We start from the raw sequence: 13,336 nt of genomic DNA, 5'->3' as shown, positions 1-13,336 counted from the left end.
GTAGAAAAAATATATTTTACTTTCCTAATATGGTAACACAGTTAATATAAAAACAATAATCTGAGTAGATTTCAATTGGAAACTCTAAACGATAGTAAACAATATTTGACTCCAGATCAAACAATTTGCGAACGTGAGAAAGTCACATGAATTTTTAGATTCAATAAGTAAATAAATAATCCATGTCTTCCATATATTTTCAGTTAGTTTTTGAAACTTTATAATTGTACGAATTAATAGAAATCTATTTTTACCTATCTGTAAGTTACTTTGGTTATGTACTTCATAGATAGATGTCGCCATTAAGAAATAAATGTAAAACTAACTGGACAACCCAAAAAAATTGATTTAGAACCCTTTTTATTTATTCGTAGATATACAAATAATGATATGTCCTTTTACAATAATCACTGATTCATTTTATTCTGCGATTACATTACATACACAACTCCAACTAATCTTGTTAAATATTATATTGAAAAAACTGCGAAGTCACTAATCTATGAAGTTTCTGGGGATTTTTTTATGTTAGATTTAATTGGACTTAAATGTATTAGTAATTACGGGTGCTGACTACCTATGAATTAGAAGAATTGATCATTATAATTCTGTTATTTTTATTTTACCGAAGCCGTTAAGATAACACCATCACATTGTTTTTTTTTATTATTTATTGATTATTGATAAAATTACCTTGCTTGTTTATTGATGATATAACTTGAATGTTTTTACGCTTACAACAGGCCGAAGTTGATAATTAAATTGTGATAACATTTAATTACACGTAGCCGGCATTATACAGAATTCTTAAATTAGTAACTGTCAGTGCAAAGTTGAGGTTAGAATATTGAATTGAGTTTATTTGGTGTTTATGTTTTGGAGAATACATACACTTATATCGGTTAATGTTAATTATCCAATGTATACTATCAAGAATCCATATGAAGTCTCCATTGTGTAACTTTATCAAAGGAATTGGTTAAATACCATAATCGAAAAGACAACAGTCAACACCTTAAAGTGTTAAAAATTCTATCAGTATTTCAATATTTTTAAAAAGTGTTGTGACCATGATGATTGATATTCCTAAAGAGTTTAAAAAATATTCTAAACATTGCAACAGTCTTAAGCGTATTATACAAGATACTCGAAACTCATTTGAAAAAATTAATCCTTCACTTCAAATACACAGTAAGTTTATATGACTTAAACATTAGTACATTGTTAATAATGAATGTTTATAGATGTGAACTAATATTGGAAGTTTAGTATAACCAAGCCATTATTAAAATCGTCATATTATATTAAGAAGTGGTAATTTAACATTTTTTCCTAAACTAATACTATAACTTTCTTAGCAATAAATTGAAACTTAATGATAAAGAAGAAAAATTTTTATTTTGTAAAATGATTATTAATAGTCATCATTTTTCATTCTACTAATAAATTACTCTATTGTTAGTATCCATACTTGATAAATAATGTACTTTGATTGAAAGTAGGTTATTCCCAAAATGCATTTCACTTTATTTTGTCACAAAGATTTGAATATTTTTCCTTATAGATGAAGTTCAAGAAGAATTATTACGGATTGATATTGATAGATTGAATCCAAAATTAGAAAGAGTTCCAACTCTTTTTGTGTTTGGTCAAAATTGTCACTCAAAAGCTTTATTTGTTAATGCCTTATTAGGGCAGTACCTTTTACCACTATTTAGCTCTCATTGGAGATGGGTAAGTTGTTTTTTTATATATAGTTTTGTTCTAGTTCTAATATTTATAGTTAATATCCAACATTGACAGAAATGAATGTAATTCATCTGAACCTATCATTAGAGAGTCAGATTAGGAACTCAATATTTTATTACTGCATCTAAATTTTTTATTATAGTTGAAATAAACAAATTAAAGCTATTGTCACTGTTTTATTACTAGTTATTTTGAAATTGAAGATCACTTCTATATTTTTGAAACTTTTAGTAAAATTCTCAAAACTATATATAAAAATTATTACTAATTATTAATATTCAATCTGGTTGTTTCAATTGATAACCTTTTAGACAGTTCATCGAAGATCGGTAACATCTAATAATTTATTTATAATCTACTATTCCAATGGGAACAAAATGCTCTTTGTATTTTTTCCTAATGACAATGATAAAGAAGATACTTCTGATTTATTTGCAGTTCCTGTGATTTTTAACCTCTAGATAATTAACTTTTATTCAGAAAATGTTGCTTAAGTAAATTTATAGGCAATATATCTCACCTATATTTTTAAATTTAAGATAACTTTACTTTATGGCCAATCAAAAGTGATTCGATTAACATTAAATCAGGAAATTGAAGTAGTGGAAAAACTCCAGGCACATGAGAGATCCTGGATAACAATTCCCGAACCTGATTTACAGAGAAATACTCATGAATCTTTAGTAGATCATTGTCCGTCATTAGAAGTTGAATTGTCACATTCTTTCCTAAAGGAAAATGTCAATCTAATGGTGCCGCCTGACTGTTCAATAGAACAATTGAATGAATTGTGTTGTAAATATATGAATAATATTCTACCTATTGTTGTGTACACGATATCTGAAGGAATTCTGAGTGATTTGGTAAGATTTCCAAAGTTATTCATTTTGTTACAGTATATAGTAAATTCTGTGAGGACTTTTTATATACATCCATATTGTATATTGGTGCACATATGTAAGGATATGTAATAGACATATATCAATAGGGAAAATTTTGTCTAATATAATTAATATTATTTTTAGAATATTCAAGAAATAAAAAAATTGAAAGATATATACAAAGTCCCTTTTTTATTTGTTAGTGTGTCAACAAGAGAAGCGTTCGGGACAGAATCTTTAACAGAATCCGAACAACATTCATTAGAAACAGAACGTGAAAAAGAACATACTACTTTACGAAATTTGCGCGATCAATTAGTGAGACTGGGTAAATAACAATTATATTTTTAAATCAAGCAATAAAAGTGTTACTTAACATCTAAAAAACAATTAATATTTGGATTTTATTTTTAAGGATTCATAAATGACTCTGAAAACTCAAAGACTGATATATTGAAAACTAAAAAAAATTCGTTATGTTTGGAATATTATTTAGACACGTTGATTGGGGATGAAAGAATTAATGAAGACTTTTTAGAACATATAAGGAATGTTCTGAAATACACTGTCTTGAGATTAGCTGCGAGATTAAGCGAGGTAAGAAATTTGTCATTCAAGTACAAGTAAAACCTCTTATTGTCATGGGAAGGTCACTTCGCTGGAGAGTTCACATTAAGAAGAAACGTAAAGAGCTTGATATAAAATATAAAAAGATGTACTGGCTTCTAGGAACAAGTTCTGAATTATTCACACACTACAAACAGATAATGGATATCGTATACAGTTTTGGGGCTGTCCTAGTAAAAGTAACATTTTAGTTAATGCACCTGGGTACTGCAATAATAGTGATCCAAAGGGATCTTGTAGTAACTGTTGACCAGACCATAACCAAATTCTCTAGTATCCATGAACAATAGATGCTACAACATGGTAATGTTGAGTTTACCCAACTCTCCGACAATGCCAATTTATTAAGGTTCAATAGGATGAAGCCGTTTGAGTTAGTGAGCTAGTTTAAATGATGGTGTTAGTTAAAAGCAGAGTATTGTGTGAATATTTCGAAACATGTTAAACAGTAGTATTTGGTTGTTTTCTTGTAAAAAAAATTGGAAAAGTCACAGATATATTTCTTCCATATCATTGCAGGTTCATAATAAATGTTTGCGTCAGTTTATTCTTCGAGCTTTCGATATGGCTCGAGAAATACAAATAACTCCAAAACGTATTGAGTATGCGCAAAAATTGGAACTACAACTCTACGAAACATTGATGAATATAGCTTGTGAACAACAAGAACAAATAACGGGAATTATACAGAGGACTCTTCTAGATATGAAATCCAACGTGGCTGAAATTCTGGAAGGTTATAATAATCCAAGTAAGATATTTTACAGTAGCCTTACAATACATATCAATCAAATTTACTTTGCAATTTTTACTATTTAGAAGAACTATATCCAAACGTTTATTTTATCTTCTATTCCTGTAGATGTTGATCATCAAAGAACTTCAAAAACAGCAACAATAGAAATTCAACAACTAGTTTTGAAAAGACTAAATACTTCGGTAGCCACACAAATAGTCCAATCAGTAGGTTGTCTTCAAGACAGTTTCACTGGAACTTTACAAAGGTGTCTTGAAAATCTAGAAAAAAGTTGTCATGAACATGAACTAAACCTATCAGCTTCTGATGCTGTTAGACAGATCGTCAGTGCCGCTTACAATATTGATTTGAATAACTCTACATCAGTTTCAATAATGCATACGTGGCTCGATCGTTTGAGGACGCTTTTGTCGACGTTTGCATTACCTTGGTCCTCTTCATCTCAAATACAATGTAACTTCCAGTGGCAACTTCAAGTTGCCACCAACATGATCGACAAACTTAGTGCTTCCAAACTAGCTAAAACAATATCTGCACAGGTAAATATAATTATATAACAAACATTTTTTTGTGACAGTTAACTTATTCTTTTATATTATTTACTTCCTTATTTTGTAAATGAAAATATTTCAGTTTAAAGAACATGTGAAATCGTCCCATGAAGCTTTTCTATCTGCTATTCGTTCGTTGGATCACCAATTATCGGATCAATTGGAGCAGACTGAGGAACAAAGAATAGCGATTCGTAAAAAACACGCACCTAGTTTTGCTAGGCTTGCTTTAGAAAGCACTTCGTTGTGTGATCTCATAAGATATGGTATGCCAAATCAAATTAAAGAAATAGGAAGGGGACAGTATGGGGTAGTATCTTCCTGTGAACCTTGGGCAGGTATCAATCCTTGTGCTTTTAAGTCTGTTGTGCCACCAGATGACAGACAATGGAATGATTTAGCTATGGAATTTTATTATACCAGGTTTGTTGAAAACATTTCATGCTTGATTTTGAATTGAGGCACAATTTTACAAGTGAAGGTTAAACATCAATCATCAGTTTAAACCATAAATATCAAATTTTTCTCGTTTATAGTTGGTGTTTACCGACAAACTTCGGTTTGAAAATTACTGGCACTCCGGGGGTAGTTTAAACAATAATCTTATATGAAATTAAGAATTCCAACAAAAATTCTTCAAATTATTCTCGTTTTTACGATATTACTGATGAAGAAATTATCAACATTGTTGATTTACTTAAATATAGAGTTTTCGTTTGCTCAAACTAAATTATAGCAGCTGCCTTCAGCTTATTTTGATTATAAAGATGTTGACCAAAAGTACCACCTTATAATCAGAGAAGTTGCTTGATCTTTTTTGCCATTTTTGTTTATACACATTTCTTAAACAATTTAAAACTAATATAAGCATTTTTTTTCGGAAGTTAGGTCATGTTTCCATAGGGTGACAACTGACAAAAAAATTATGACCAGCTTGTTTGATTCTTGGTGTAAATTAGAGTTTATTTATAGTTTATACTTTAGCTTAATCTTCAGTTTTACCTTAAGTTTTAAAATTGTGCCTTAAGACTCTAAATATTATTTAGTATTTAATAATTAACAACTCGATTGGAATTCATTTTTTTTTTAAATTAAATTTTCTAAATTTACTGAACTATATTTAAAATAATTATATAATTTGTGTAGGACAATTCCGGGCCATCCGAGGATAGTGAAACTTCGTGGATCTGTGATAGATTATACCTATGCTGGAGGTAGCTCTCCAGCCGTTTTATTAATGATGGAAAGAATGACTAGAGATTTATACTGTGGGCTTCGAGGCGGGCTATCTTGGTTAGCAAGATTGAGAATAGCTATTGATGTGATTGAAGGTATCAGATATCTCCATTCCCAAGGGTTAGTTCACAGAGATATCAAATTGAAAAATGTACTTGTAAGTATAAGTTGATGATTGTTAATTTTTTTCAATAAATTATTGAATAACCTCTGTTGTTTCAGTTGGATGCTAATGATCGAGCTAAACTTACAGACTTCGGATTCTGTATACCAGAAGCAATGATGTCTGGAAGTATAGTTGGAACACCTGTTCATATGGCTCCTGAGCTGTTGAGTGGCCGGTACGATTCAAAAGTGGACGTTTATGCTTTCGGAATACTCTTTTGGTACATATGTGCTGGTCAAGTGAAATTACCTACTCACTTCGATCAGTTTCAGAATAAGGAACAGTTATGGAACAGTGTTCGAAGAGGTAATTGATCTTATGAAGCATTAAATATGGCTAAATAAATCTCTTTGTAGGTATTAGACCAGAGTGTCTTCCTAATTTTGAAAGAGAATGTTGGAATCTCATGGAGCAGTGCTGGTCAGCAGATCCTGCGGATAGACCGTTACTTGGTTATGTCCAACCACAACTTGAAAATATATATAAACGTGTCAAAATGAAATGTTGCCCATCTTTGGGTTGTGATAGTTCTTAATATATTGAAATTTTTATTGAATCTTTTTGTATCCCACTTCTATTTATTAGATGTGGTATTTGTTTTATGTTATGTTTTATAGAGTTTGTGATAAAGTATGATTCGTTTTTTACTTACTAACTTTTATTAATTTTAACGAAGCAGAAGTAAAGAGGAACAAACAATCAACTGATTTTGTTACTAAACCAATGAAATTTATAGTCAATAACATCTTTATCTTAATAAAAACGTATTTTTATAAAATGTGTTTTATTTCGCCAGTAGTCCACACAAAACAAAAATCTAGATTAGGTTACACCCGATTTCGTTAAAATTTTAGTATGTTATAAATGCTGAAAATATTCGTTTCTGTCCTCCATTTAAAATTAATCCACAACTAATACTTTTAATAAAAATCATGCACTACTTGCTTCTAAAGTTGAGTCAATGTGACCAGTATCACGTGACAAATGGCAAAGAACAGTACTAACATAAGTTATTCAAAAAAATAAAGTCAGTAAAAAGCGAAAGGTTAGTTGTCAACTGTGTGGCCCCTCAAATTATTCTTCATTGAAAAGTATGTAGATGATGTCCCTTTCATATAATGAAATTTTCATTTCAATAGTTTCAATACTCATATACATTTCACTATAAAAAAGGAAAATACTGAAAAATCGTTTCTGGTATAGGAAACCAATAAGCTATGGAAGATATATTAATTATCATTCATATCACCCATGTAACACTAGAATTAATTTAATCAAACAGATGAAAAATAGAGCTCTGAAAATATTTCCTGAAAACCTTGAAATACTTTACAAACATTTTTTTGAGAACTCATCCTTTGAAACGAATTCTCTATAACACATCTAACACTGACTTTAACATTGAACCAATATCATCTTCTAACGTCATTTCTGATATTTCTATCTCACCTTTTTATACATCTTCGCCATATGTACATTCAGTTACTCCTAAATTTTCTGGAATCTTCAAACAACACAATATTAAGATAGCGTATAGTCAAACTCTTAATATTCAATCTATCATAAAAATTATAGTATTAAGTATATTAAAATCCTTGTTTAAATTGTGACAAGTAGTACATTGGCCAGTCGAAAAGGTCACTGACGAATCGGGTAACCTCCCACAAAAGTGATAGCAAATGATATACTGACGGGTGTTCATTAGCTACACATGTCAACCGTGAAGGACATAATATGAATTATGAATCCGCCAAAGTTTTGACAAATGAGAAAAACTATAATAAACGTCTATTTCTAGAAACAACATATATTGCCCAAAATGATCAATGCATTAAAAAGAAAACTGATTTAAATAACCTTAGGGTAATATACGCATATCTTCTAGATTTTGAAAAAACATTCTATAAGAATTTAACGCCATTAACAACCAACTAACCTCACCTAACGGAAAACGGATAACCCATATATGCAATACCAATCTAATAATAAGGACAGTTTCTATAAGTGGAAGCTGTTCCGGCAAGAGAAGATTTAATCCGAGTGGTTCTACGCCTTCTTTACAGCTGTCCTCGATGTATAACTATCTTTTGAAGTTTAGGGCTAACTGAAAATCAGTTGAATTTAGTAGCACTATCTAAGTGTTAGCCTACGAACTTTTTAGCCCACCTAATATGTAAAATAAACAATCATCGATCTTGTTTAGGTACAGGGTGCGACAACGTAGTTTACTTTTTTTGAATACGTGCTATTCAGTCGGCTGATGCCTCAACCTAACGAAATCATGACCTAGTCTAACCTAATCGTGTCATAACCTAATCGTAACCTATTATCAACCTAATACAATATTTCTCAGCTTAGCTTAACCTTACTTTGCACCAACCTAACCTAATCTTATCGTAACCTAAACTTAATCCTAATTTTATCTTGACCTAACCCAATAATAACCTAATTCAGTATAACAATATATATTTTCTCATGGATATTTCGAAAATCATATCAGTTTTTGAGTCTGGGCAATAGTTCCGCTTCGTTTTTGCTCTTAATAAATTTTTTTCCGTTCCATTTTCATAACAAAGGGGTTTGAAAATTAAAAAACGGGCATATTGTGAATGTAGTCGAAAATCGACATAGTATTTTTTTACTAACTATGTAATAATAAATGTTGGGGTCCCTGCCATCCTGTAGTTACGCCACTGGTTGAAAAGCCTAGTATTGTTAAGTTATAATGTTGGAAAATAATTCCAGACAGCACATTAAAAAATATTATTAATTCATTTTGATTTCACTTCTATTAAGACGAAGAATGAATAATCACGGTCGATCCTAATTATTTGTTTAAATTGAATCCAAATTTCACGTTCGATGTACAAAAATAGCGCAAATCAAACAATATTTTATTTAGTTAAAGTTTTTACAGGTTATTAAATTTTCATTTTATATTATAAGTGTCTTAAATTGTGTTTCTGAATCGAAGTTTAATATTAATATGAAAATAACGTTTCTACATATTATACGGAGCACATACTCTAATCTAAGGAAAGGGCATATTTTGACGCAATGCGCAAATTAATTTATTAGAGATAGTTAAGGCTCGCTATTATTCGGAAAGTTGTGCACTGAGAGGGTCAGTATCATTTGTATCGATTTTTTTGAATTATTATCTACTTTTTTGCTTGACAAGAGGAATGTGTTGTTTAATTTAATTTACTATCATCACATGTGTACTATAAAGAGCTACTTATAAAACTAGTTAAGAATTTTTTATTGTATAAATGGTGTCAAAATAGATGGAAAACCAAATTAAGAAATTTGTGGGAATGAACAAAAATTTCTTATCAAATATTCCAAGTTTCAATAAAAGTATGTAAATATACATTTATATAACAAATTTTTAGATTAGAGCTGGAAGTCAGAGGAAGTCAAGTTTGGCGAATATATTGGATGTTACAACAGTTACAGTTGATTTTTTTGAGTTACGAAAGAGGGTGCGTTATATTGGTGAAAATAATTTTTTTTGTGTTAATCAGGTCTTTTTCGTGATTCTTCACATCTACAATACAATAAAAGTGGTCAACAAAAATTAAATTTTTATTTGTCGCACGAAAACTACAAAAATCACTCTCACTTAGAAAAAATATTCATTAATGCACAATAAATAACTATAATTTTCGTGAATATTTGGCTTCTGGTAGGTCCTTTTTAAATCTGCTGGCATTCCTGGACTTTTTTCCCTTGATGACGCTTTTCTATTAAGGAAATGTCCTGATGAAATCTTTCGCTTTGTTCGTCACTAACGCCACCCAAATTCTCAGGGAAGAAATCCAGATGAGAGTGCAGAATATGTATTTTTAAAGACATATTAAATCTCAAAACTTTGTATGAAATTATAAGCTCATTGATTAAGACTTTGTAATAGTCCGTTTTATGGTTTCCTTGGAAATTTTGAACAAAAATCCCAAAACATTTCCAGGCGACTTTTTCCATATCATTGAGCCTTCCTTCAAAGTTTGTATCCTTCATTAGCTCCCGTATTTGTGGACAAATAGTATTCCCTCTTTAATTTTTGACTCGCTGAGTTTGGGATATTTCTCTTTCAGGTATAAGAATCCACTGCCATCTTTAGGCATAGATTTTACAAAATTTTCCATCAGGTCAAGCTTTATATGAAACAGTGGTAGAAGTACGTCGTCAGGATTCACTAAAGGATCATTTTTAATAATCTTCTGCACTGAAGTGATCCACGCTTGGGACATACTTTATTTATGTAATGACTTTTTCTATCTCTGTCTCTCTCCAATCTGTCTCCCAAGTAAAAGAGCAACGACTTGGAAATCTCCACAAATTTTTCAAACATGTTCACTGTATTGAATTTTTTCAAGAACGAACTTCATGTTCTTGTAAGCCTCTTTCATATGAGGACCATGGGCAATCGCCACTGAAGGACATTTGTTTCCATTGTATAAGAAGACTGGTTTCAAGCTAGTTTTTGAGGAGTCTATCAACAATCGCCAGTGACTTGGGTCATATTCAAAATTCAATAAATTTATCACTACAGGAAAGTTATTACAATAGACTAAATTATCTGCTTTAGAAAAGTGAGGTTTCATTCCATCGTCATGATGACAAATCTTGTTTTTTAGACAAATAAATGCGGTTCTTTTGAAGTTGACAGTTCATAACTTGGTACATTCTCTTGAGATACCTTATCAGGTTGACTAAGAACAAATTCCGGACCAGAAACAGAATCCTCACTTACTGCTTAATTTGGAAGCTTTGGCACAGACACTATGTAGGATTGGTCTGTTGGCCGATGACAAGTTTGGGTACTGGATAGTGTGTTTGGACTTGGTTGTGACGCTTTTTATCTAAATCAAAAAATAATAACAATTACTTATATAATCTTTTGTACCGTCCAAATCATTGGTATATCAAGAGGCAAATGACTAGATTCTTGTTAAGCTCAACCTAATAGGAGTCAACACATGTTACACAAAATGTTTGTGGAGCCCAGGATTTATTTTGGTGGCACTAGGAAAACGAGAATAGTCTAAATAGCACTTCACAATTAATAGCGTAACTTTATCGTTGAGGTGTGAAAATTAATTCTCCACACACATAACAAAAACTGCCCGGGTTATTAGAACAATTTCGCGGCATATTTAGAATGTAACAAATGTAAGCTAAATGCAATCGTTATACAGGCGCCTAAATGAAGTTGTTCAAACAAAAACACGTACATTGGGTCAGAAAATAATATATATCTGTCACAAAAAACTGGATGTGACTAAAACAAAATAATATTTTTTTTTGAACGATGGTACATCAAAATAAATAAAAATAATCACAAAAACAGTGTTTACCAGTGTATTCTACCTGAGTGGAGATAATCCGCAAGTAAAATTTTCTGTACGTCCCAAAAAATGCTAACACCTTCATGTTCGATTTCTGGACCCCAATTCAGTTTGAGCTTTAGTACTGGGTTTACACTACTCATCAACTTCTTGTTATGATTCCGGAACAAAGTAGTAAACCAACATTTATCTAAAGAGATACGCACAAAACCCTGTTTAAAACACCCCAAATATTGTGACTGTTTGTTTTTGTTGAATGCAGCACTCATTTCGTATGTAATATTGCTCTCTGTTAATCGACGATTTAGTACAATCATATCCTTTTTGGACGTCCTTCTCGTAGATAGTCTGACTATGACCACTTTTAAAAGCAGCAGCCTGTCTTTCTACTGTTCAAATTGAAGTTGTAAGGTCCTTATACACTTTTAAGAATCGCTTGTGAATTTATTTTGATGCTACACCTTCCAAATATGCACAACATTTAGTTTCTATTGTAGAAAAATACGGAGATGCGCCAAACTTTCAACAAATGAAAGTTTACAAATTTGTTGATTGCTTTTCACCATACACAAGAACATATTAGATACCAATTTGAGTAAATTCAGATTACAAACCTAATAGCGCCATATCTTATTGAATAAACTTATTGAACAGTCGGTTAGAGCTAACAAGTTTAACAACTAACTTTATGTTGCTAGTGATTTCCGTATCCATGTTTTATATTACTAACTAATTTCAACTTTAATACTTTTTTCACAATTCTATTAGACATTTTGACTTCAAAAAATTTGTAAAGCTTATCTAAATGTTAATTGAGATTATGCCAAAACAATGAGATTGATTATTTCAAGTCGTGAAACAACAGCCGAGAAACTAGAAGACACCCTAATAATCGACTTCTGTGTCTGTCCGGCTTATAATCATAACGTTTTCGAGGTGGTACAATCCATTTATCGATATCCCAGATGTCGGAAATTAGTAATTTTAGCGATAATCTGAGAGATTAAAATCCGGGTAGGCTTTTTGAACTGGAAGATTTATGAATTAAACGAAAAATGTTATTTTGGATAGCCTATTTTCAGGAGATGGGGGCTTAGTTAGAGACGGAAACAAAGTATAGTAAAAAAAGTCAAAAATAATTGTTGGGAACTGTATTATTAGGCTAGATTTACTTTAGCTGAAGTTAAGCGCTAACTTAGAAAAAATATCTTTTTTTACAAAATACTATGACTTGTTTTTCATATTCAATAGGAACTGCCGTTTCGTGTAACTCATAAAACTATTTCACAAAGCCGAATCGGAAGTCAATCAATCCGAATATAGGTAAAAGTCCCAATTTCCGACATCTGGGACTTCGATAAATGGATTATATCACCTCGAAAACGTTGAATTAACATGTTTTTGTTATGATTCTAGACTGTATAGCCAAAAATCTGTTGCTTCCATTATTTTTCCGATTTCAGCGAAGGAGTGTTATTACTCAGTTATTTTTTTTCTCTCCCCAGGCTCCAATAACAGCTTCAATTCGCTTTTCCGTATTGTTAAGTTCATATTATAATTGCTCGATGGGATTCAAGTCCATGCTACGAGCTGGTCAATTCATAGCTGCAATTTCGACATCTTGTAAATACGAAAACCGCAGTTTTTTCTGATTAAATAAAATTCAGTTAACTTTCTCTTTGTTAATTGCTTCTGATGGGGAGTATTGTGCCAATCAAATATAATTTGTTCAATAAAATAATTTTCTGTTATGTGTAGTTTTATTTTAAAAATTTCTACAAATCTATCGATCTGCACGAGAAGATAATGTTTAAAGTTCCTGAAGGTGAATATATCGTAGAGCCGTTTAACATTGAACCTTAAACACTGACGTTGAATTACATATTTATTTTCCCTAGCGACCATTTCTATGGTTTTCAACGGATATACTAATATCAAATAAATTATAAGCATGCGCTAAAAATGTCGGAAAAACGTGCTTTCCAGTAAACCACCTAAATTAACTACTAACTGTAACC

At 31.1% G+C, this 13,336-nt stretch overlaps 1 protein-coding gene across 2 annotated transcripts; it reads left to right on the top strand.

Annotated features, from left to right (window-relative positions):
* The first annotated feature begins 380 nt into the window (after positions 1-380).
* On the top strand, positions 381-6,745 carry LOC130451111 (dual serine/threonine and tyrosine protein kinase-like). Of its 2 annotated transcripts, none has more exons than XM_056789916.1 (11): positions 381-1,191; positions 1,565-1,734; positions 2,289-2,612; positions 2,775-2,958; positions 3,046-3,227; positions 3,777-4,008; positions 4,120-4,553; positions 4,648-4,988; positions 5,712-5,958; positions 6,024-6,273; positions 6,324-6,745. In XM_056789916.1, the coding sequence occupies exons 1-11, from the start codon at positions 1,071-1,073 to the stop codon at positions 6,500-6,502; spliced, it is 2,664 nt and encodes an 887-aa protein (XP_056645894.1). In that variant the 5' UTR covers positions 381-1,070; the 3' UTR covers positions 6,503-6,745. The 2 variants fall into 2 exon arrangements, with proteins under 2 accessions (XP_056645894.1, XP_056645895.1); XM_056789917.1 differs by lacking the exon at positions 381-1,191 and adding an exon at positions 1,237-1,314.
* The last annotated feature ends 6,591 nt before the right edge of the window (positions 6,746-13,336 follow it).

Source organism: Diorhabda sublineata, chromosome X (assembly GCF_026230105.1).
Source record: "Diorhabda sublineata isolate icDioSubl1.1 chromosome X, icDioSubl1.1, whole genome shotgun sequence".
NCBI classification, from domain to species: domain Eukaryota; kingdom Metazoa; phylum Arthropoda; class Insecta; order Coleoptera; family Chrysomelidae; genus Diorhabda; species Diorhabda sublineata.
Note: the sequence above shows the minus strand (reverse complement) of the source record. Positions and strands in the feature narration are given on the sequence as shown.

Bases quoted from the DNA above. Each gene is read 5' to 3' on its own strand.
- LOC130451111 (XM_056789916.1), top strand. From the start codon at position 1,071: ATGATGATTGATATTCCTAAAGAGTTTAAAAAATATTCTAAACATTGC. The intron at 4,554-4,647 runs GTAAATATAATT...AAAATATTTCAG, and splicing joins CTAAAACAATATCTGCACAG to TTTAAAGAACATGTGAAATC. The intron at 6,274-6,323 runs GTAATTGATCTT...ATCTCTTTGTAG, and splicing joins ATGGAACAGTGTTCGAAGAG to GTATTAGACCAGAGTGTCTT.